The sequence below is a fragment of the Triturus cristatus genome, chromosome 5_1 (genome assembly GCF_964204655.1).
Source record: "Triturus cristatus chromosome 5_1, aTriCri1.1, whole genome shotgun sequence".
NCBI classification, from domain to species: Eukaryota; Metazoa; Chordata; class Amphibia; order Caudata; family Salamandridae; genus Triturus; species Triturus cristatus.
In genome coordinates, this window is record NC_140587.1 from 366268137 (window position 1) to 366294145 (window position 26009).

Sequence of the window (26009 nt, forward strand, 5' to 3'; positions counted from 1 at the left end):
TCGACCACAACCCCCTGCTAGCCTGGACCAGCGTGAGCATCGATGACACCATCAAGACCATGAGCACAATCCACTCCGGCTCCCCGTCTGACCCATTCCCGAACCACATCTTCAACAAAGTCAGCAGCTCCATCGCACCCCACCTGCACAACATCATCAATCTCTCCCTTGAGACCGCGACCTTCCCAGGTGAGTAAATCAGAATTCGTAGTTCGGCTGATTTTAGAGGAATATTTGTACATTTCAAAAATGGACACTTTGAAAATTTTCTGGTGAAAACCACACAATGGATTCCTATGGAAGGAAATACAAGTTACTGGTAAGTACGCTTAGAATTACTTTTCAGGGTCAGTGCTGGGCTAAAAGATGCAGCCCTGGGTTCTCTCCTGATAACAGGTGAGTAAATCGGAATTCGTAGTTCGGCTAATTTTAGAGGAATATTTGTACATTTCAAAAATGGACACTTTGAAAATTTTCTGGTGAATACCACACAATGGATTCCTATGGAAGGAAATACAAGTTACTGGTAAGTACGCTTAGAATTACTTTTCAGGGTCAGTGCTGGGCTAAAAGATGCAGCCCTGGGTTCTCTCCTGATAACAGGTGAGTAAATCGGAATTCGTAGTTCGGCTGATTTCAGAGGAATATTTGAACAATGGTGAAGGAAGGGGGAGGGGCCTGAGGTGACGCCCTGTGGCGCGTTTTAAGTTGGGGAATTAATTCCTCTTCAATCCTGAGGTCCCCTGGGGGCCAACTAGCCCACCAGGTACCTCCAGTATGCGCCAGGGAGCTTCATTGCAGAGAGGTATTCAGAGGCCACGCCCCTTTTTACAACACACTGCAACACAGCTCCGTGGCACTTACTGGAGGTACCTGGTGGCCTAGTTGGTCCCCAGGGACCCTCAGGATTGAAGAGGAATTAATTCCCCAACTTAAAAAGCGCCACAGTGCGTGTCTGCACATATCTCACCTCAGGCCCCGCCCCCTACCTTCACCACTGTGCAAACGCACCCCGAGGCACGTTTTAAATTGGGAGATTAAGTCCCCTTGAATTCTGAGGTCCCCTGACGGCCAACTAGCCCACCAGGTACCTCCAATATGCGCCAAGGAGCTGCCTTGCAGAGAGGTGTTCCGAGGCCACAACCCTTTTTACAACACTCTGCAGCGCAGCTCCGTGGCGCTTAGTGGAGGTACCTGATGGGCTAATTGTCCCCTAGGGGACCTCTGGATTGAAAAGGAATGAATAGCCCAACTTAAAACGCACCACAGGGCGTATTTGCACAGTATCACCTCAGGCCCCGCCCCCTACCTTCACCACTGTGCAAATGCACCCCGTGGTGCGTTTTAAGTTGGGAGATTAAGTCCCCTTGGATCCTGAGGTCCCCTGGCAGCCAACTAGCCCACCAGGTACCTCCAGTAAGTGCCAGGCAGCTGCGTTGCAGAGAGGTGTAAAAAGGGGTGTGGCCTCATTACACCTCTCTGCAACGCAGCCCCCTGGCGCATACTGGAGGTTCCTGGTGGGCTAGTTGGCCCCCAGGGACCCCCAGTATTGAAGGGGAATTTGTTCCCCCTCTGCAAATGCGCCAGGGGGCGCGTTTGCAGAGTGATGAAAGGAGGGGGCGTGTCCTCCTACCGATCCCGTTTTTTAAATATTTCTCCTTTTTAAGAAGCGGGGCTGCGTAGCCCCCCTTCTTTTTCTTATTTTTTGGCCCTGGGGACCCCATCCCCCAGGGCCTGCCCCCAATTTGTTTTTCTTTATTTAAAAAAAAAAAATTCGGGAAGGGGGCCCCCCTCCCGAGGCCATAATTTTCCCCGGGGACCCCATCCCCCGGGGCATGGCCCTTTTTATTTTATTTTTTATTTATGGAGGGGGGCTGCGTAGCCCCCCTCCTGTGGCCCATTGTGGCCCCGGGGACCCCATCCCCCGGGGCCATTTTTTGTAAAAATATTTAAAATTTATTTTTGGGAAGGGGGGCCGCGTGGCCCCCCTCCCGGGCCACTACTGGCCCCGGGGACCCCATCCCCCGGGGCCTGGCCTTCACGTTGGGGACCGTGGGGAGGGTCCCAATCCCCCCATGGCCCCGCCGGCTCCCCGTGTCCTGCGGGAGCCGGCATTGCTTTTCCACATGGGGAGCAGCTAACATCTCCCCGTGTAGAAAAGCAATCGTCTTTGGTATTTGGAAGAGAGAGCCAGTTTCCTGCTCTCTCTTCCAAATACCAAAGTAGTTTGCTATGGCAGGGCGGGAGCCGCGAGGCTCCCACCCTGCCATTGCAAACAGCAGTGTCCCGGGGGTGGGCACCCCGGGACACTGCAGGAGCCGGCCCTGGGGGGTGGTGGTCCCCAGGGCCATCTTTGGCTCCAGGAGGGGGGCCGCGCGGCCCCCCTCCCACTGAATTTCAAGCCCGGGGGGTGGTGGTCCCCGGGGCTTGGGGGTCCGTAACTAATATTTAGTGCCCTGGGGAGGTGGCGGTCCCCGGGGCGTGTGGGGGGCCATGAGCCCCCCGCATACATTCAGTTAAGCCCCGGGGGTATCTGTTTGGGTGCCTGAGTGTTTGTGTGGGTGGGGTGTGTGTGACTCTGTGCATACATGTGTGAGTGGGTGATTCTATGGGTGCATGGTTTTAAGAGTGCATCTGTGATGGACTGTATAGTTGGGTGAGTGTATGTATGGGTATGTTAGTGATTGAATGTATATCTTAGAGTAACTACATATGTGAAAGGCAGTATATATGTGTGTAAGAGTATATAAGTGGGTATATGTGAGAGTGTGTGATTGTGAGAGTGGCTGTATGGATGAGTGTGTGCTTGTATCAGTGATTGTATAAGAGCGTAAGAATGTGGTACTATTTTATGAGTAAGTGAACTTGTGTATGTATAACTGCATAGGTGAGTAAATGGGAGTGTGATTAATTATTTGCATGACTGACTATGTGTGAGAGTACCTCTATGGATGATTGGTGGTGTGTGAGTGTCTATGTAGGTGTATAAATGCATATGATAGTCCTGTACTTAGTGACTGTAAGTATGAGTGACTGTACAGGTGAGTGAGTGGATGTGTGTGTAGATCTAAGAGTCAATGAGTGGGTATGTAGTTATTGGTATTAGAGTATCTATGGTTTTGAGAATGGACGTCTGAAATTTTGATTGAGTATATCAAAGGGTGTGAGAAGATGCACTAATTTATCACATGGATGACGTCATCAGTTATTTCATCAGTGATGTCATTTCAGATGTCATCAGTGATGTCACTGACCATGTCATGAGTGATGTAATATGTGACGTCATCAGCAGTGCATTGCGGGGGCGCGAGTTATAGTTAGCTGAACTAACTATAACAGGGGAATTTCTAGGGTTTTCTACGAGGGAAATGTCCAGCTAACTATAACGCCCCTGAAACCTATGGTTTTTTCAGTGAATTTTTAAGGTTTTTTAAATGCCAATTCCTAACTATAACGCCCCTGAAACCTATGGTTTTTTCAGTGAATTTCAAAGGTTTTTTAAATGCTAATTCCTAACTATATCAGGCCTGAAACCTATGGTTTTTTCAGTGAATTTCAAAGGTTTTCTAAATGACAATTTTGAATGTATTAATTGTTATACTGATTTTTTTGATACTGATTTACTACATTTTTTAAACTATTTATTTTTAGATATATTTTTTTAAATTACATTATAATTACATTATACATTACAATACAAAATATACTTTCTCAGAATGAATTACTTTAGTTTAAATACTTGGAAAATAGGCAACAGACTTTTAAGTACAGTAGTTACAGTTGTTGCAATGGGCAACACAATTTCAAACACAAAGCAACATTGAGCTCAATGTGAATTTCTAGTTAAATGCAATTAATTACTTTATGGATTACTTTTCCAACCACAAGACTGGATCCTAGATTCAGTCCTTGGACATTTCCTGTAAACAGTTGAGTAAAAGCGCTTTGGTTACAGTAGTGATTTTTAAGGAATATTATTGTATTTTAAAAGTTGACACTTAGAAACTTTTTCCCATAGATTCACCAATGTTATCGTACGGCAGAAAATTCACTTAGCAGGTAAGTAGTGTTATCGTTACTTTTTTTTACTCAGTGGTGGATCCTGGATCCAGCACTGGCCAACCTCCTGTAAACAGTTGAAAGAATGTATTTAAGTCATACAGACGATTTTTTAGGAATATTTTTAGGTTGTGAAAATAGACACTTAGTTCGGCTGATTTTAGAGGAATATTTGTACATTTCAAAAATGGACACTTTGAACATTTTCTGGTGAAAACCACACAATGGATTCCTATGGAAGGAAATACAAGTTACTGGTAAGTATGCTTAGAATTACTTTTCAGGGTCAGTGCTGGGCTAAAAGATGCAGCCCTGGGTTCTCTCCTGATAACAGGTGAGTAAATCAGAATTCGTAGTTCGGCTGATTTTAGAGGAATATTTGTACAATGGTGAAGGAAGGGGGAGGGGCCTGAGGTGACGTGTGCAAACACGCCCTGTGGCGCGTTTTAAGTTGGGGAATTAATTCCTCTTCAATCCTGAGGTCCCCTGGGGGCCAACTAGCCCACCAGGTACCTCCAGCATGTCCCTGGGGTAGTTGGCCCCCAGGGACCCCCAGTATTGAAGGGGAATTTGTTCCCCCTCTGCAAACGCGCCAGGGGGCGCGTTTGCAGAGTGATGAAAGGAGGGGGCGTGTCCTCCCACCGATCCCGTTTTTTAAATATTTCTCCTTTTTAAGAAGCAGGGCTGCGTAGCCCCCCTTCTTTTTCTTATTTTTTGGCCCTGGGTACCCCATCCCCCAGGGCCTGCCCCCAATTTGTTTTTCTTTATTTAAAACAAAAAAATAAATTTGGGAAGGGGGCAGCGAGGCCCCCCTCCCGAGGCCAAAATTTTCCCCGGGGACCCCATCCCCCGGGGCATGGCCCTTTTTATTTTATTTTTTATTTATGGAGGGGGGCTGCGTAGCCCCCCTCCTGTTGCACATTTTGGCCCCGGGGACTCCATCCCCCTGGGCCGTTTTTTAAAATTATTTTTTTTAATTTATTTTTGGGAAGGGGGGCCGCGTGGCCCCCCTCCCGGGCCACTACTGGCCCCGGGGACCCCATCCCCCGGGGCCTGGCCTTCACGTTGGGGACCGTGGGGAGGGTCCCAATCCCCCCATGGCCCCGCCGGCTCCCCGTGTCCTGCGGGAGCTGGCATTGCTTTTCCACATGGGGAGCAGCTAACATGCTGCTCCCCGTGTGGAAAAGCAATCGTCTTTGGTATTTGGAAGAGAGAGCAGGTTTCCAAATACCAAAGCAGTTTGCTATGGCAGGGCGGGAGCAGTGTCCCGGGGGTGCGCACCCCGGGACACTGCAGGAGCCGGCCCTGGGGGGTGGTGGTCCCCAGGGCCATCTTTGGCTCCCCCTGAATTTTAAGCCCCGGGGGGTGGTGGTCCCCGGGGCTTGGGGGTCCGTGACTAATATTTAGTGCCCCGGGGAGGTGGCGGTCCCCGGGGCATGTGGGGGGGCCATGAGCCCCCCGCATACATTCAGTTAAGCCCCGGGGGTGGCAGTCCCCGGCGCTGGGGGGCCCCTCTGGGCCCCCCATTATGATAAAAACATTGCCCCCGGGACTTGACCCCCCCAGGGGCTAAATAAAAACGAAGCGCTGGAGCCCGCACTTCGTTTCTTTTTTCATTCGCGGGATGCGCGGACCCTACGCGCATCCCGCGATTTAAAAAAAAAATATTTTTTTTTTTGACCTTGGGGGTCCTTGTGGGACCCCCTGAGCAGGCCTAGGGGGTCAGGGTGTTTCTACCCTGCCCCCTTGTCGCGTTTTGCGTCTTTGTTTTTGTGCTTTCTTGTGCCTCGGTTCTACCGAGGCACAAGATGGCTGCCAACACTTCCTGATTCAGAGTGTTGGCAGCCAATTAGCATTCAGCTCGTGCTCGGGAGGGTTCGGGGAGGGTGCGGGGAGGATCCGCGGATCCTCCCCAGCCATAGATATATATGTACTTTTAACTCTAATTTTCTCAGGAACTACTGAACGGATTTACACCATTTAAGCAAAAGGCACGAGTCCGAGCTGAGGACTACCTCTTTGTCAAATTTGGTGTCATTCCGTTCAGCGGTTCGGGCTGTAGCTGCGACAACAGATCCTATGGGAAATTGCATGGGGAAAACGCGTTTTGGAACCCCCCTTTTTTCTCAGCCCCCGCTTGACGGATCACCGCAAAACTTTCAGGGTAGGAGCGGTGCGGATCTGGCCAAAAGTTTGGAAAATTTTGCGAAGATTCGTCAACCGGCGCCAACGTTATTCCCAATAGAATGTTGTGGATTTCCTATGGAAAATAGGTCCTAACTATAACTATCTACTGGCGACCGCCAGTAGATAATATATTCACATATATATCATTGTAATGACATATCATGGATGGCCGTTTCTGTAGCATGAAGAGCAGGCTAGGCTTTGTGGACAGTAGTTCCTGGAGATTTGTGTTGGCGGTCACCATGTGCTAACCATGCTGCAGTGTGAAGTGCAGCTCTCGTATTCATGGTAGTCACTGGTGCTCGCTGTAGTGCACAGAGTCACCTGTATTTTAGGTTGGGGGTTGGTGCAGGTGCAAGATCTTGGCACGAACATGTTTGGAGTCTCAAAGAGCCCAAAACTTCAGAATTTCTCCATTTTGAGTCAGAGGAGTGCCCTCTGATGCCAGCCAAGGGTCCAATACCGAGAGAGGCACCTCTTGGGGATAAGGGACTCACTCACGTAGCTGCCCTGCACCCTAGTGCCATACTAGAGAAGTTCAGAAAATCTCCCAAGTCTGGCTAGTCAGTATGTGACTGTCCCTAAATCTTAAGCTGTACCCAACTGGTGTGAGGCTACACTTAGTAATAAGGGCTACTGTCATGGGGGTGTAGAACAACTGGTCAGCCACGTCTAAAGCCAACAGGTTATCCCTCCATACATCTGGCATGTGCCTCCACAGACTGTGCCCCCAACCTCCTCTGGAACCTTATGTATTTTAAGGGCTACTTCATAGTCTGCAAACCACCTAACAATACTATCCCCCATGAAAATGCTGGGCAGCAGGTCTTTGGGTATGTGGATTCATTGATCTCTATTGGACACTGTTGTTACTGACACCATTTTTGGTGGACTCTGACAGATGTTTGCCCTTCAAGTCCAGCCGCTTCAGACTCAGTTCATGAGCCCACAGCATCCTCTTTTCCATGAAGGCCCTTTATGCCTTTGCCTTCTCCTTTGCTAAGGCTCTACCATTCTCAGCCCGTTTCTCTTCTGCAGGCAGTCTGTCTAGCTGCAGCTTGTGTCTGTCAACTTTTCAGTAGACAGGGTGTGGGAGGATACATTGCTTCCTATTTCAGATCCAGCGGGGGATTCATCTCATCTCAGCTGAGAAAAGCTGAAGCAGAGAGAGTCTTGGCAAAGGAGAAGGGTCAGATGGCTTTGAAACTATTACTCTGTGTTAAGCCTATGGCTGCTCAACCATACTACCACTAATAGGGAACATTGGGATTGCATAGCAAGTCCCTGTCCACTCAGAATAGAATCCCTGGACTCTTTACACGGTACATCAGATTTCTGATATATCACATAAAGAGCCAGCTTCCGAAAGGTACCACAATATCCACACATTTCATGCTGGGCATGGTAGGATGGATGAAGCCCATGGTTGTGGTCAGTTCCAAGGTACAGTAAGAAGTCTTATCTAAGGCTCACTCTCAGTGAGTGGGCTTTTCCTTTTTGCCTCAATGGTCACTGTTAGAAATGGGGGTCTCTAGTTGGCAGAGGTAGGTACCTTTGTCCAAATAGGGACCCTTGCTTCTAGTCAGGGTAAGGGGGATACACTCCTGAAATAACCCCTGCTCACTACTTTGGTAGCTTGGCACGAGCAGACAAGTTTATCTCAGAGGCAGTGTGTAACGTATTTGTGAACACATACAGTAATACAGTTAAAGCACTACAAATGGACACCACACCAGTTTAGAAAAATAGTACATCTTTATCTAAACCAACAAGACCATATACGATAAAAATCCAATATACAATACTCTTGAAAAATAGTACTTGTGCAAAATAATCTTTAAATTGCAGGAAAATCAATAAAACACAGTTCTTCCAACTCAGTAGCTCCTCCTGGGGCTACCATGATACTTAATACAACAGAGTCTAACAATTCCAGCCGACCGCGTCGATACGGGCAAGCTAAAGCATCAACAGACTCAGACACAGTACCTTTCTTGTTGCGACCAACACATCAGTGCGAGTCGGTCGGGACAAACGTCATGGTCGCACTGTGAAACGGAGCATTGCGGCGAACGAGGTCCTCACGATTCGGTGCAGGCAGCGGTTCGTTGATGGAGTCGCTGAGGCCTGGGCTTGCATTGAAGGGTGAGATGCCACTCGCCGCGGTGCTGGCAGGTCACAGTGTGGCAACGGAGCAGGTCGGTGTTTGGGTTGGGAAGCGACGGAGTCGGTGACGTCCTTGCAGCGAGTAGCAAAGAGTTGCGGAGTGCTGAGCCCACAGGACACGGTGCAAGCAGCGGCTCTTTGACGGAGTCAGTGAGACCAGGGTTTCATTGCGAAGCGAGGTCTTGCTCTCGGCGGTGCTTTCAGGACATGGAATCCTGAGAGGAACTCGATGACAAAGTCGGTTACCCTTTTCTTCTGTGGAGACGAGCAGAGACGGTGCCCACAGACATGGTGAGGTCTTTGCTGTTCCTGAGACCTCTAGAACAGGGAGCAAGCTCAGTTCAAGCCCTTGAAGATCTTTTTCTTCAATCAGGGGACAAATCAAGCAGCAAAGTCCTTTTCTCCTTTCCTTGGCAGCAAGAAGCCACTGTAGGCCAACCCCAGACATCAAACAGCACAGGAGCAGTGTTCCTCCTCAGCTTCTATGGCTCTTCTCCTTGGCAAAGGTTCCTCTTGATTTCCCAGAAGTGATCTTAAAGTCTGGAGTCTGGGTCCCTCTTTTTATACACCAAAATCCTTTGTTCTCTGAACACAGAGAGTGTCTGTACCCAGCCAAAACCAGTTCTGTCCTCACTGGTGCAGTTCTTGGCAGGAGGTGGAGACAGCATTGTTGAAGGCAGACCAGGCCCATTCAGGTGAAAGGAGATCTCCTCCCCCTACTCTAGATGCAGCCCAGGTCTATTCAGCCCAGCCCTGACTCATCAGACTTCTGGTGCCACTGCCACTATCCAGCCCCTGTCATACAAAAGCCAGACATGCAATACACAAACCTAGCAGAGGCATACTGGATGGTAAAACAAGAAAATATCCACTTTCTAAAAGTGGTATTTTCAAACACAGAATGTAAAAATCGCCTTCCCTAAAAGATGTATTTTAACATTCTGAGTTCAGGTATAACAAACTTTATTTTTCTACCTTGTTCCCAGGGGCCGATATGTTTATAAGATGTTATAAACAAACTCCCCATTGTGTCCTATGGGAGCAGGTAGCCTTGCAATAGAGAAAAATGAAATTGGCACTAATTTACTATCAGGACATGCTACTCACATCAGAGCATATCCTACCTTTTACATACAATGTACCCTGCCCACAGGGGTACCTTGGGCCTACCTTAGGGGTGGCTATCATGTAAGAAAAGGGAATGTTAGGGACTGGCAAGTGTGTGCACTTGCCAAGTCGACATGGCAGTCCCAGACTTCACACAGGCTCTGCAATGGCAGGCCGGAGTTACCTTTTACAAACTGCTTCTGTGGGTGGAACAATCAGTGCTGCAGCCCACTAGCAGCATTTGATTGACAGGCCCTGGGCACACAGTGCACTGTACTAGGGTCTGACCAGTAAATCAAATATGCCAATCATGGAATCACTAATCCATAACATAAATTTACAAAGGTAGCACTTGCACTTTGGCAATGAACAGCAGTGGCAAAGTGCCCAAAGCATCTAGACCAGCAAAACTGAGTCCAACACACAGCAAAAACATAGGAGGCAAAAGCAAAAAATGCAGGGGAGAACCACGCCAATGGTGCCAAGTCTAACAGTCACTGTAAAGCAGGCCGAGTATTTTATCTGACTACTCTTCATCTCCTCTGCTTGATTTATTTGCTTGCAGCACCGGGAGTGTGTTTCATGTTATTGGTTACTCGACTCAAGAATGCTGGGAGCTAATAGAGGAACACTGATGGCTGTCATGTTTCTGGTGTTTGCTGGCAACACATGTAAACAGTTTCAATCAAAGGTCATGAAGCTGTATTTGGATGGGAGACAGCTGCAGGTTACAACTACATAAAGAGATTCTTCTATGTGGTGATTCAATGGAGTTAGATGAGTTTAGCCTTTCGGTCTCTTGCATCACTATGAATGAGAAAATGTTTTCCCATTTCCTTTATCTATGGTGAGAAAGTGGGTGATGCTGTTATGATTGAAGATAACCACACATAGAAAGTCATGCTAGCTCCAGCCTCACAGCTCCCTTATCGTTGTGATTCTTTAGACCTAAACACCTGCCTTTCAAGATGTTGAACTTAGATTTATGTTTGTGCTACATTATTGTATTGTTAAAACCAGTGGCAGCTCGCACAGGTAAAGCGGGCCGGGTGGGGGGCTAGTGGATTTCCACATACGACAATAGAGTGGAGAGTAAATAAATAAATAAATAAAACCACTTACTTTGCGCTCACCGGTGATGCAGGAAGCCCAAGGTAAGTGGTTTTATTTATTTACTTTCCACTTTCCTGTTGTATGTCGAACTCCACTACCCCACCTTACCACCCCACAGCATTACCTGTGCGAGCCGCCAGTGGTTAAACCATACATAACCTTACAAATAAGTACTTCCAAAATCCCTGCTACCCTACACAAACATACGATTCACATATTACGTAATATCTTTTAATTGTTTCAAAATGTAGCAAGTAAGAATCATATTTCCAAAGTATTAACTAAATTAAAATATAATTGGAGATTTTCTTTTCCAATATTCATTATAATTGCGTAGGATACAGGCATGTCAAACCATAATACAGAAAGTACAAGAAAAACCTCTTGCAGTACGCAGCCTACTAAAATGCGAAAGCTGTGCCTATTTCCGTATTGAGTCTAGTATAATGTAAAGCCTATACTAATGGGATGTGTAAATATTTAAAAAACAAAGAAATACACAATACATAAAAATGAAGAAAATACAGGCATGGCATGTCATGAGGTATTTTCAGCACCTAAAGCGAAATAAAGACACAATTTTAAAATAAAATTTCAGTCAGTGCCTAAAATGTTTAATAGTGTTGCATGGATATTTTAGGCATGCCTTAGTCTGTTACCTTAAATCCATAAAATGTGGCAGTGTACGATATGTTGGTGATGAACTCTGCATCATGAAAATACCAGTTGATAGAGTTTGCGTTTGGAAGCAAAGCCATCCAGCCGGGCGCATAATAAGAAACAGTGCTGACACCTACATACAAAACAAGACAGCATCATAAAACTGGCACCTATAAGTTAATAAGAATACAAGTATAGTGGGTGGCAGGGGAGGCCCTCATTATGAGTGAACTGGACATTTCTGACCCTTGCTCCAACTCCTGCTGCCTCAGAATTCGGAATTAGGGTTTATGTCTACTTTATCACACCTGCTAATCACCATGTATGTTAAAATCTACATCACCCAAAAAATGTCAGTAGCTCAAATCTAGCAGAATTTAACAGGCGGAAAGTGCCTGGTAATTAACGCGACATTCGCATTTTAACAGGGCACGCACCAGAATTCTTATATAATGCAAGATCTTTGTAGGCAAAACTTGTAATTGGCAGATAACTAAGTGCTACATAAATTTTGAAAGTTATGTATGATGCACAATGCGTGAAATATGAAAATGGCAATAAAAATAAGTTAAAAACAAAAAAAAAAAAAAATAGAATTACAATTGGCAAATCAGGGGCCGTATTACGGAAGTGCCCCAGGGCACAATGGGTGTTTGTGCCAAATTTTGTGTACCCCGCGGCACTTTGCAATTACAGAAGTGGTGACAGACACTTGTGCATCCCCCTTCTGTAATACCGATACCAGAGGCACACATAAGGCGCCAGCGCTATCATCAGAAGGTGTTTCCTTATTTGAATGGGGGTATGGTCCCATGTAAATGAGGGCATCCCTTTGCCTCTGCGCCCGTGCCGTATTATAGATACAGCCGCAGAGGAAAAGAAGCTGTCAGGAGGCCCACTGACAGTGCGCCAATTAAAAGGTGGTGCACTGTCAGTGCGCCCCCATATGGCAGGACTCTGGAGGGGCAATGAAGGTCCCATTGACATCCCAGACATCCCATTGTAGGCTGGTGCAGTCATTCACTGCACCCACCTGCATGGGGATTTCTAATCCCTCTTCAAAGTGCGGGCAGGTTCCCGCCTGCACTGCAAAGCAGCTTTTCACATTAATTCTCTGTCCCCAGGGCAGAGCGAGTTCACGGCTGCCCTGGGGAAAGTGCATTCATCCTAATACAGTGCATTTTTCTTGTTTGCACAGGATGCACCTTTTAAAAGGTGGACCCGGTGCAAACAAGGAAAATGCGCAGTATCTGTGATATGGCACTAGTAGGTATTAGATTTGAAAGGGTGCCATTATTAACGCAGCCACCCCTGGGAAGTTGCAATGAGGGACCAGTGTTTAGGTAAAGGGAGGTGGAGAGGAGTTAATTTACTATATGCATGAGGAGACATCATATTTTTATGGTTTTATGTGTTTAACCTAGGGGAGTGAACTGGGTTTGGTTGCAATTGTAAAAGAAAAAAGTGGATAAACCGAGAATTGGCCCTGCACTCTCACCCGCAATTGTCAGTTTATCCAGCTGGCAAAAAGTTATTTGAATGTAATAAGGGTCGTGGGGAATTAACATAAGCATACAGTACAGATTTATAAACCACAAAAGAAAGTTGTTGGTCTGATATTACTATATTTTGTTGTTGATACATACAATCAGTATCATGACAATTTGTCACCTATCAAATAATAAATAAGAATCAATATCAATAGCACCTCAAAAGTATTACTTATAGATAGTGCATATTTGAAATGTGTTTACATAGCCAAATTGTTACATTGTAAAACTCCAAACAATTGTACTCAAATAAATGAATTGGTCAGTAAACATAGCACTGAAGTAGCCATCACGTGTTTCACGGAATCCCCGAATTTTCAGGGCAAATTCAGCGATTAAGGCAAGCTGCAAATAAAAGCGCTCATGGTGTACTGTTCAAAAAAATATGTCCAGACCGACATGGAATTTATTGCTTCTTGGATTCCAATTAAATTGAATCCCTTTCGTTCTTGGATTCCAATTAAATTGAATCCCTTTCGTGCAGGAAATTCTGCGTGGCCCAACAACAAAATTCCAAGGTTGAGCAACCAATTAAGGCACCAAGATAAGTTTCATGCTACAATCACTTCAAAGACATGGTGAAAAGCAATGATGCGTTCCCACCTGAACCTCCTTATGCAATAGTTTTTCACCATGTCTTTGGTTGTCTTAATTTCTTACTAGCTTTAGCGTATTTTATGGATTGTGTTGATCTTATGAAAATACACAAACTATGTTACCGTAAGCATTGGAAAGAATGACATCCTGTCCAATAAGCGATGATGGTGAAGGATTGTTGAAGGCCAAACGATGAAAACTGACTGATGAATTGCAAATAAAACCATCAAAGCCAAAACTCCACTCCGCGCTTCGGCTGCACTCTGAGGGATTCAGAAGAGCACTTCTGGGAACTACTTTACGGCCCGCGGCACCTGCTGGAAAAACACATACGCCTTACATTAGCCAGACAATAGATGTGTCACTCCACATCAGTACCACGGTTACTGTGATTGATTCCTCAGATGCACATTCGTAATGGATGTTACAATGTTTCAAACCAGGCACATTCGCCACTAGGAAGTTTAAGGTGTCCAGTAAAACTGGTTTGGATTGGTGGGGACTGACCAGGAAAAACTCTTGCCAAAGTCAGTGGCAACATATTGATTCAGTCACTCATATTAGGAATTTTCATGTAATGGCTGCTCACCCAGACCTGCTTTCGTCTAACCGATTAAGAAAGATCATTTGAGAAGCTAAAATATAAGAATGTCTCCCCTCCCAATAAACACATATCACCGTAACTGAGCAGCAACTAGCAAATGGAAATGGTGTGCATCTAGATAAACATTATTAAACATTATTATGTGATCGGCAACTGGTAACTCGAGATATAGAATACAATTGACGATTATTAATAAAATAATTTTTCGTTTCCAGCATCATTGCCATAATTATGCCATTTGTAGCTAAATGTAGACACTTGACCATGAATGCTATTTCATTTGAAAGTACTACACGTGTTTGTTGTCTTTTGATATATTAAAAAAATATAGGGGCATATTGACAAACTGCATTTTGTAATTTAATTAGTACAGCACATGTGTTAAAAAAATGCTATTTACAAACCCAATGGTGCAGACTTCCATCCCTCCTATCTATTCTGTGCAGAGATCTCCATCAAGGTGGTGGAGATCTTTGCAAATGCAATCTTGATACTTTGTAATAAATGTGGGAGTGAGGAGAGAAAGTGACTGGAAAATGGGGAACATTCACTGGTAACTGAGAGGGGTTTAGGGGAAATGTAAGGGGGGTTTACAGAGGGACATTCTAATACAACACACACATCTACAAAAGAGTAAGACCATTCCTATTCATAAACTACACTCCTAAAGCTACCATAGCCCTAATTATGTCAATATATTGCAATTCCACATTCCTTCTCAAAAAGAGAGTGGCAGTCACGAGTCCCTCGGATTATCAGCTGGCACATTGTCTCAGTGGTGCCATTAAGTTCTAAGAAGGGTAACATTTCAATGCATATTTAATACTGAGTTAATGGCAATTACCTGTAAGTGATCCATCAACATCAATCAGAACAACTTCATGCTCCCATCTGAATGCAGCCTTGTTACTTGTGTTAACAAACTGGATCCCATCAAACTTTGCACTCCAGCCACCGCATCTGTCTGTACACACCCGAGCGACAGAGGTCACACCAATGGCAGCACAGCTGCGATCAAAATTTATGAACTTTGTCATAGAAACTGTAAGTCCTTCATCAAAGGGAAGGATAATGCCTCTGGAAGAGCAGTATGAAGAGCCCAGTCCAAGCTCATCCAAATGCCCAACAATGGTGGCATTCTTTATGACAGCTCCGTTGGTCTCCCCCCATCCTCCAACATAGTCGAGGAGTATTCTCTTAGTCTCTATGCCAGCATTCTCATTGTTTACCATTAGAAAATTCCGGAAATGAAGAGCACCACCATTTACCCATTCAGCTCCTTTTTGGCAATTCCAGGTTGTCAATGAATCAAATATGGCAGGCTGTGGAGTACGGGAATAGCAGATGCCACCCTGTGTGGGGAAATAGGACTCAAAGATCCAAATGCCATACCACCCCTGGGAGTGGACAGTGTTGTTATAGAACTCTCCAAGAGGAATCTGTTTCTGGCAAATATTTGGGTCAAAGGATGGGTTATCTGGGTGGTCATGCATTCTGTACCAGAAACCAAAGTGGGTTCCGCCTGCTGCAGCATTGTGCCTGATCGTGTTGTTTGGATTAGTCACCCAAAATGCAGCTGGAGTAACATCATCATTCAGGAGACTGGTGCTCTGCCTGACAAACACTGCAAGGTTGTACTGCAAAATATTGCCATGTTCAATTCCATCTTCTATGAAAAAAGCTCCTCCCATGATATCATATATCACATTATTCTCCACAAGAAGATGGTGTGTGTTGTGAATGGTCACAGCCCTGTTGTACGTCTGATGAATTGCACAGCCTCTCACATAGGACTTAAACTGCATATCACCCATCAGATGCCAGTGTATGGGGTACCGTCCCAATCTAAATGCTTGACCAGCATGAAATACCTGTAAAAAAGAAAACAATATGTATCACTGTACTGCCAATTGGATTAGATATTTGTAACATGTGATACCCCAGTACCTCCTGTAGAAGGCCTCTAGCACAGTGAGATGGAATTTTAGGAACTCATGAAGTCAATATTAAACTTAAGACATGGAATGTGGAATTGCTTATCAGTTGAATCTATAACCAAAGGATTCAGCTTCTTACAAGATACTCAAACATTTGATCTATATGTTTCTAAACTGCTAGTACGGCATTATAGTTTGCTGCAGAGGGTGGTAGCAGTTGATGATAGCCCTCTGCCCAAGTTAGAGGCCTAAGCTGCATGTAAGGCCGAAGGTTTATAATGAGTCAGAGGTGCCTTTAATAACTGTTGTACCCTGAGGCAAAAGTGCAATAATAGTATTAGAACATTCCACCCACTGAGTAGAATTGTCTAATTTAACTGTAAAGAAAGAAAGGCAGAGCTTCAAATGTGGAATCGGAAGGTCGATACCAGCCTTTGTTGGCCCTCAGCCACTTTATTGTTTTCAATGGATGACTCAATATCACAATGTTTTAGATAGGTGTTGCTGCATTCAGACTATTGGCAACCCCCACCAAAAATACCCAGCTAAGAAAGCATTCTGATTTACTGTTCTGCTCCAAATGTTACATGTAGTGTTACAAGTAGGCCTTTTTGTGGCAACTCTCCTCTCCGCTATACCTGAAACTCAGCATGACCTTCCATGTCAGCCTTACAGTCTGCTGTAAGGCTAGTATTAGGCACTAAACTACATAATCTTGTAGTCAATCCAGTCCAGAGGTTGCCTATTGAAGTTGAGGGTCTATTTAAATTGGCTTCAATAGTGTATTTATTTCTAAAATTTGGAAACCCAAATTACCTCTTTTGAAAATGTACCTTTTCTGTAGGACACTTTCTGTAAAGCTCTGACACTCTTCTCTTAAAAGACCTTTCAAAAGAACAGCATCTCCTGAAGTACCTTCAAGATCTGGAATTCCATTCCACCTGAGATGCAGACTAATCTGTAACTTGATGTTTACAAAAAAAGATGTGAAATGCTTACTGTTTCAGCAAAAGGACCAGTGGCATTGCATGATATATTCTTGTGCTGGGGTTTTCGTAATCACAATCACCATGTAAATCTGTCCAGTAGTCTTGATGGTGGCTAGCTGTCACCCTATTTAGTATTAAAGAATTTCTACTTTGGAAACACTAGCTTAAAAGGCCTTCTTTCTACAGAATTTTCTTGGGGCATTTGTATTAATCTTTGTTTTTTGGTGTGTTTTCTGGACTAGATGCTACACAGGAAGGCTGCCTCCCATGCAGACTTCATTTTTTTTAATTACATTGCTCTTAGATTTTGTACACAGACATAATTATCAACTTGTATGCATCTGTTTCAGGGTCTTTCAATTCCTCCAGCTAGTCGCATCATTTAGAGCACTTTGCATCCCTTTTCATCTATGCGAAAACATCCAATTACAATTTAACTTAATCAATTTTTTTTAAATAATCAATTTTTTTCACCATTCTGCTCCATTTTTAACCTTTATTGTGTGTAAGCATTTGTGGCACTAGTTGTTTCAGTTCTAGTTATTCAGAATTGTTTTGTGCTGTTTCAACTTCCACAAATTATGTGCTTTTTGTTTGATTTTATCTTTGTGAATGACTTGCACATGGGGTATGCCCTATATCAGGAATTTGGCATTTTCGTGCAATTTCAGGGGTAAAATATTGAGGGTGGAATTTGGACTTTCTAGGATGCATTGCATCATCAGGGGTGTGTCCATAATTTGTTGCTCTTAGGGCTTTGAATATCATATCCCAGAAATTATAGGTGATATACCCATATGTATGATTTTGTTGCATTGTGATTTCCATCATCTTAGCTGTTGTTCATCTTTTCAGGTCTGATAGTTATGCACTGGATAATGATGACATATTTTTAAGCCAAGCAGCCCTGACTAATTTAGAGTGGAAGTCATGCAACAGTGAGACCATTGGGTGTTATAGTTTAACATTTCCACATGAGTGTGCAACTGGAACTTGATTTGTCAATGAAGAGTTATTTTAATGTTATGTTAATGTTAATGATATTTATACAGCGCAGCTGTTACCCGGAGGTGTCCTGGCGCTAGTTTAATCTCCAGTGACAAAAGAATGGAAGAGGTTTATTGGGCAAACAGCCAAGTCTTAAAGCTTTTCCTTAAAGCTAAAAGGTTTGTAATGCATCTTAATTGGAACAGCAGGTTGTTCCAGGCCTTAGCCCCACTGTAGGTAGCTCCTGCCTCCCCATCGAACTTTTTTTATGCGTGGTACTGAAACCAGCCTAGCCCCTAATGAATGAAGTGGTCTTTTCGGTGTGTACTAGTGGAAATACTGTTTTAAATAGTCAGGTCCTGAGCCATGCAGCGCCTTAAAAAGTAGACAAAGGGCTTTGAAGCGAACTCGGTTCCTTACCGGTAGCCAGTGTAGTTTATTTATTTCCTTGGTAATGGGTGCAAACCGAGCTGTGCCTGAGATCAGACTGGCTGCTGCACTCTGTAGTGTTTGGAGTTTATTCAGGAGCCTTTGTTGAGCATTGAGGTACAAACTATTACAGTAGTCCAATCTCGACAGTACGAGACTTGTGACCACTGTTTGCCGGCTGCTTGGGGGCAGGAATGTCAGTATTTTCCTGATTGTTTTTATCACATAAAAGGTTTTTGATGCCACTGAATTGACCTGTAGACTAAAGGTAAGACCCTCAACCATTATCACACCCAGGTTTTTCACCTTATTGGTGGGCGAGGGGAGAGAGCCCATCGAAACTGGCCACCAATTTGGAGTCCAGAAGTTAGGATTGTTACTAAACAACATAACCTCGGTTTTACCAGTGTTAAGTTTCATGCAGTTCTCTGCCATCCAATTCCCCACTGATAACATACACTCTTGGAATTGATTGTCTAAACCTGCCTCTTCTCCGGTTAGCAGGGACACCACAACTTGGGTGTCATCCGCATATGATGTCAGGCCAAATCCAAACGCCCTAACAATAGGCGCTAAAGAGGAAACATAAACATTAAGAAACGTGGGGCTCAGGGAAGAGCCCTGTGGAACCCCATAGGGCAGTACAAAAGGTTTAGACTGATGGTCTCCAAGTGCCACAATTTGTCTTCTGCTTGATAGAAAGGATCTTAAAAGGTCCCAAGCTTTCCCACGGAAAGCCTTGAAATGGGGCGGAAATTGTTCAGATCCTTAGGATCCAGACTGAGTTTTTTCAGTAGGGGCAGGATAGAGGCTAATTTCCAACAAGCAGGGAACTTCCCAGTTGCATACATGCCTTTAAAGATTGGTAGTAGCAACGATGCAATAGGGATCGAAGCCAGCTTGGCCACTGCCACTGGGCATGGGTCGTAAGGTGACCCTGAGTTTGCTGCCGTGAGGAGCTCTTGAAAGTCATCAAGGGACACTGGTGAGAATTTCTCAAACATGGCAGTGGGAACTGTTGTTAACTTTGGTTCCTCAGCAGCTGCATATATTCCCCCAGTACTCGACCCACTAAAAGTACAGAAGATGGACTCTACTTTAGTCAAGAAAGACTTGGCGATGTCTCGGCAAAGTTCCTGGCTGGGCTTAAATCTTGCCAGACTTGGTGAACCCAAATTCGAAACAGTTCTAAGTAGCTCTTTCGCTGAGTTCTTTGCCAAATCAATGCGGGTTGCAAAATACTTTTGTTTATCAGCAAAAATCAGTTGTTTGTAATTTTGCAGACTGAGGTTATACAGTGTTTTCTCAGTTTCTCCATAGCCCTTCCTCCAGTTCTGCTCCAGCCTTTTACACATGAATTTCTGATTTCTCAAATCCTCTGTAAACCATGGCGCAGAGGGTTGGGATCTTTTGGGGCGAAGAGTCTTAACTGGAGCTAATGTTTTGCAGGCTTGTTCCAGCCAGTTCGTATACACTACAGAGACTTCGTCCACTCCCACTGGCAGTTGGCCTGCCGTGGCAATTAGAAGCTCCTGCAAAGCTGTCCCTTCAACTTTATTCCATGCTCTAGTGGTTATGGGGCCTTTAGGTCACTGCCCTTTTATGCTCTAACCCATCAATGTCAACTCGAAACGGACGGCGGCATGATCCGACCACACAAGTGGCAGTAGTCCCGTAAACTTGAGACCTGGGTGGTTGGAAAAAATACCATCTAAAGTATGTCCTGCCGCATGAGTGGGCCCAGCAACCAGCTGCCTAAAGTCAGCGCCGTTCATCATGTAATTCAGAGCCCAAGTGTCCGAGTAACAAGTACAAGCTCTGGGAGCAATGAACACACCAAACCAGCACATTCGCTGCCACCATAATCTGATGATTTTAGGTTCTTTGTGCATTGTCCATTGTTACAGGGAAAATGCCAATTACCCTACATATATAGATTTTTGTTGTCTTTAAAATTATTTTTTGATGAAGGATGATCAGCAAATATTGCATTTCTGCTCTCAAAAAATCTCATCATCAGTCTCTGAAGAGTACATAACACAGTAGTCAGGCTTTTAATTGAACTGCTGTTGAAGGCTCTATATTGGCTCCTGCTTAGATTCAGGATCAAGATCATATCTTTGCCCAATATGCAAGGAGTGTGCTGCGGCACAGGCCATGGAGACCTTTAGAAATCTGCTCAGCTTTCTTCTTCAGCAATGGACCTGTTATTGTCTTCAGTTCACCTGATCCAACAACAATGCTTTAAAAGACTAAAGAATGTTGAAAATCCTTGAACTTCCAGTGTACAAGTGCAGTATATGTTTTCAAAAAGCCCATCACCTCCGATTTAGGAAACTCCTTAAAGATGAAAATTATAAACAGGGTGTCAATTGAGTCTTACGTCTTCATGGGAGCAACTGAAGAATGGAAGAAATTGGTTTATTCTATGTATCTGTTGACATGCTGACTACCCTTTTATCACATCCTTACCTTTTTTTGGTTCTCATCTGACTGTTATAGCGCTAGGAGGTGACTGAGATGATATGCTGCAGTTAACAAATTTCTAAAAAAAAAAAATATATTAGGAAAGGGCAGACTTAAAAAATGTATTATTAAAAAAGGATCCATGGAGGGTAAAGACTCATTCTTAGCAACCATGAGCTAAATAGTATTGGCCATTGCATGAACGCTCAAAAATAACCAATTGTATTACCACATATACAAATATAGCATTTTCTGAAGCCTAATTGAATAACAATTCATTTACACTGCTTATAACTCAGAAATATCCAAACAATCATTGATGCCAAGCTGTTAAAAAAATTCAGCTTTCCTGAAAAGACAGCGGAATTTATAAAAAAGGTATGTGATAAAAATGTGCTTTCTTCGGAAAAAAGAATTATATTAGCATTATTAAATTTCTGATTGTTAAATAAAGCAGAGAAAGAAAAATACCTCTACGTATTCAATCCTCCCAATTGCAAGTTGTTTGTTTGGCTGGGGTGCGTGGAACATGATGCAACCACCAAACTGATCACTGCCAATTTCTTCACCAGAGCGCCCCTGGAAACATGTCTGTGTGGCGAATTCACCTGCAAAAGCATGATGACTTGTAAGCCAAGGCACTTTCAGTCAGTCTGTTTAGTCTCCCAGCACATGAACATAGAAGAGGTATGAGGTATAGTATTAGAACAATGGAGAACGGATGTAAAATGTAGAGGCTCTAAGGGCTACTTCAATGTGAATATTTGTAATTGTTTGAAAGCGCTTTTTTCTCTTTCTTCCTACTTACCCGTTTCCCCTGGCCTCAGTGTCCTATTCTTGGAATCTGCAGCTACTGTTAGAGGTAACGAATAAATAACTGCCACAAATGGTGTTTGTCATGATACTGACCCTATCTGACTTCTCTGGCAAACCCAGATCTTATAGAGTATTACATAGACTCCCCATTTTCCTGTTTATTTGGCTTGCATGTTTTAATATTGAGTCCTGTCTTTTAATATAAACTTTCTAGTTTATATGGCTATACTGCTTTGTGTAAGTTTGCACTTAATTTTCACTTTAGATAAATATTTTGTGCACAAACGTTAAACCACCATGTACAAAGCTCCCTAAAGTAGTACTACTCATGTGGTGCAAAGCAATTCACAAACCTAGGTATAGAGACCTCCAACACTGCCTCTCTTATCTTTCTGTGTGGAGAACTTGTCCACGATGGCAGATATCTCTATACATATATGAATACATTTTTTAGGTGCATGTGGACGGACCAGGATAGTGGCTGGGCAGTGGTAATACCTACTGCCAAATGAAATGGACTTAGGGAGATGTCAGAAGGGGTTTAGGGAGAGGACTGCTAATACAAACACACATCCACAGAATTAAACCATTGCGATTCACAAACTAGACAAAGGTAATACAGCCCTACAGATATCAGAATAGGTGTAAATAAAACCAAACATCAGCCTTGGAGTAAGACAAGCAACAGACATAGTCATTCACAGGTACTGCAACACACTCTCATAAAAATACAGTGAGTTTACCGATCATTTTATAACTTTCAAGATTGGCTGTACCTAAAATTACATAAATTGTTGATTATGCCAGATTGTGACAAAAATGAGGACTCCTCATTAGGTAGATATAGATGAGCCTTAACAGACTAAACATGCTTCTTAACATACACAGAGGTACAAAAGGAGGTGGTGATGGATGGAGCATCAGAATCAATCAAACACTCGCACCCAGTCTACAGATCTGGGTTTGATCCATCACCGTTCTTTAGCCCACTCTGCCACCCCAGTTCAGACATGGCCATATGCAAATCAGTCTGACCCTGTGCCTCATGGGAACAGTCCAGCCCGAACTGCCAAGCCATGCCTTCCCTGGACCGGAAACAAGCTTCCTAGGACCGGTTTCTGGCATTTCAGCCGTCTTCAGCCAGGCTTGCTTGAATCCAGTGGCTATGTCTGAACTGGGGTGGCAGAGTGGGCTAAAGAACGGTGAAGGATCAAACCCAGATCTGTTGACTGGGTGTGAGTGTTTGATTGGTTCTGATGCTCCGTCTATCACCACCCCCTTTTGTACCGCTTTGTTCGCCATAAGTTGGCAGGGTATGCTCAGACGTGAGTCCCTTGCTCACTTTCCCACTGGATTCAAGCAAGCCTGGCTGAAGACGGCTGAAGTGCCAGAAACCGGTCCTAGGAAGCTTGTTTCCGGTCTAGGGAAGGCATGGCTTGGCAGTTCGGGCTGGACTGTTCCCATGTGGCACAGGGTCAGACTGATTTGCATATGGCCATGTCTAAACTGGGGTGGCAGAGTGGGCTAAAGAACGGTGATGGATCAAACCCAGATCTGTTGACTGGGTGTGAGTGTTTGATTGGTTCTGATGCTCCGTCCATCACCACCCCCTTTTGTACCGCTTTGTTCGCCATAAGTTGGCAGGGTATGCTCAGACGTGAGTCCGTTGCTCACTTTGCCACTGGATTCAAGCAAGCCTGGCTGAAGACGGCTGAAGTGCCAGAAACCGGTCCTAGGAAGCTTGTTTCCGGTCCAGGGAAGGCATGGCTTGGCAGTTCGGGCTGGACTGTTCCCATGAGGCACAGGGTCAGACTGATTTGCATATGGCCATGTCTAAACTGGGGTGGCAGAGTGGGATAAAGAACGGTGATGGATCAAACCCAGATCTGTTGACTGGGTGTGAGTGTTTGATTGGTTCTGATGCTCCGTCCATCACCACCCCCTTTTGTACCGCTTTGTTCGCCATAAGTTGGCAGGTTATGCTCAGACGTGAGTCCCTTGCTCACTTTGCCACTGGATTCAAGCAAGCCTGGCTGAAGACGGCTGAAATGCCAGAAACCGGTCCTAGGAAGCTTGTTTCCGGTCCAGGGAAGGCATGGCTTGGCAGTTCGGGCTGGACTGTTCCCATGAGGCACAGGGTCAGACTGACTTGCATATGGCCATGTCTGAACTGGGGTGGCAGAGTGGGCTAAAGAACGGTGATGGATCAAACCCAGATCTGTTGACTGGGTGTGAGTGTTTGATTGGTTCTGATGCTCCGTCCATCACCACCCCCTTTTGTACCGCTTTGTTCGCCATAAGTTGGCAGGGTATGCTCAGACGTGAGTCCCTTGCTCACTTTGCCACTGGATTCAAGCAAGCCTGGCTGAAGACGGCTGAAATGCCAGAAACCGGTCCTAGGAAGCTTGTTTCCGGTCCAGGGAAGGCATGGCTTGGCAGTTCGGGCTGGACTGTTCCCATGAGGCACAGGGTCAGACTGATTTGCATATGGCCATGTCTGAACTGGGGTGGCAGAGTGGGCTAAAGAACGGTGATGGATCAAACCCAGATCTGTTGACTGGGTGTGAGTGTTTGATTGGTTCTGATGCTCCGTCCATCACCACCCCCTTTTGTACGACTTTGTTCGCCATAAGTTGGCAGGGTATGCTCAGACGTGAGTCCCTTGCTCACTTTGCCACTGGATTCAAGCAAGACTGGCTGAAGACGGCTGAAATGCCAGAAACCGGTCCTAGGAAGCTTGTTTCCGGTCCAGGGAAGGCATGGCTTGGTAGTTCGGGTTGGACTGTTCCCATGAGGCACAGGGTCAGACTGATTTGCATATGGCCATGTCTAAACTGGGGTGGCAGAGTGGGCTAAAGAACGGTGATGGATCAAACCCAGATCTGTTGACTGGGTGTGAGTGTTTGATTGGTTCTGATGCTCCGTCCATCACCTCCCCCTTGTGTACCGCTCTTAACATACACATTAATATAATTCGATGTTGATTTTACATCAATAATTGAATAGGTGAAGTACAATAAGGTACAACAGGGAGGATTATTTATTTTATTAGTCTATCGTGATTGGTTTAATTCTCAATTGTAAACTACATACATATACATATGTATGTATATGTACATTGTATATATATGTATATGTGCGTATATATATATATAATATATGTACATGTATGTATGTGTGTGTGTGTATATATATATTCACTGAAAAAACCATAGGTTTCACACGTTATAGTTAGCTGTACATTTTACTGATAAAAAACCAATGAAATTCCCCCGTTATAGTTACTGTAGGCAACTATAACTCACGCGACCGTAATCCTCTGCTGATGCTAATACTGTATTTAGACACTTATTTGCCCATGTCTTCTTCCATTAAATTTTAGCTATACATATATTACAAATATTTTTTTTTCATAAAGACACATATGTCATCAGCAGAGGATTACGGTCGCGTGAGTTATAGTTGCCTACAGTAACTATAACGGGGGAATTTCATTGGTTTTTTATCAGTAAAATGTACAGCTAACTATAACATGTGTGAAACCTATGGTTTTTTCAGTGAATTTGCAAGGTTTTTTAAATGCTAATTCCTAACTATAACGTGTGTGAAACCTATGGTTTTTTCAGTGAATTTGTACGGTTTTTTAAATGCTAACTTACTTTACGCCATTCGTGGCGTGCGCGCCCAGTTAACGCAGTTCGTTCCGTGCGCGCACGGTGCGCTTCGCGCACCGTGCGCGCACAGTGAGCACGCGGTGCGCTTCGCGCACCGCGCGCCCACTTTACGCAGTTAGTGCCATGCACGCACGGTGGTCACGCGGTGCGCTGCGCGCACCGCGTGCCCACATTATGCGGGATGGGCCATGTACGCACGACGCGCTTCGCGCACCGTGCGCACATGGGGGACATATTATGCGCATCGTTGTGAAATGTTTTGTTTATTATTTTCATTTGTTTGATATGCCATGCACAAAAGGTGCCCTTAGGGCACCATTTGCACTTGGGGTGGGGAGTGTGTGGATAATTTTTTTTTTTAAACCAATTTTTACCGTACGCGTACGGTAAGCGTAACCGGCGATTTTTCGAAAAAAAATAAATAATTTTTTTGGCCTTGGGGGTTGTTTGGGGGCCCGTATATCACTGCTGGGTGAATATTATCTCAATAAACTGCCCCTTTACACATTTTTGGGCTTCATTTATGCTGCCCCACTCAGAGTGCGAGAGAGAAAATGGCGGCCGCCGCTTCCTGGTTTCGGCCGAATCGAATGTTTACTAAGATCTAAGAGCCAATCAGAATTGCGCTCGCGCACGTCACCGTACGCGTACGGTAAGCACACCGTAAG

General features: G+C 44.6%; 1 protein-coding gene across 2 annotated transcripts in view; it reads right to left on the bottom strand.

The window, feature by feature from the left end:
- LOC146830895 (fibrocystin-L-like) overlaps window positions 1–26009 on the bottom strand; it is a 1171295-nt gene that overhangs the window by 392959 nt on the left and 752327 nt on the right. For both annotated transcript variants that reach the window (XM_085605085.1, XM_085605086.1), the window contains exons 49-52: window positions 21323–21459; window positions 14888–15914; window positions 13562–13756; window positions 11292–11425 (exon numbers count right to left, since the gene is read on the bottom strand). In XM_085605085.1, coding sequence (XP_085461211.1) covers window positions 11292–11425; window positions 13562–13756; window positions 14888–15914; window positions 21323–21459 — 1493 coding nt within the window. The remainder of the gene's footprint in view (window positions 1–11291; window positions 11426–13561; window positions 13757–14887; window positions 15915–21322; window positions 21460–26009) is intronic.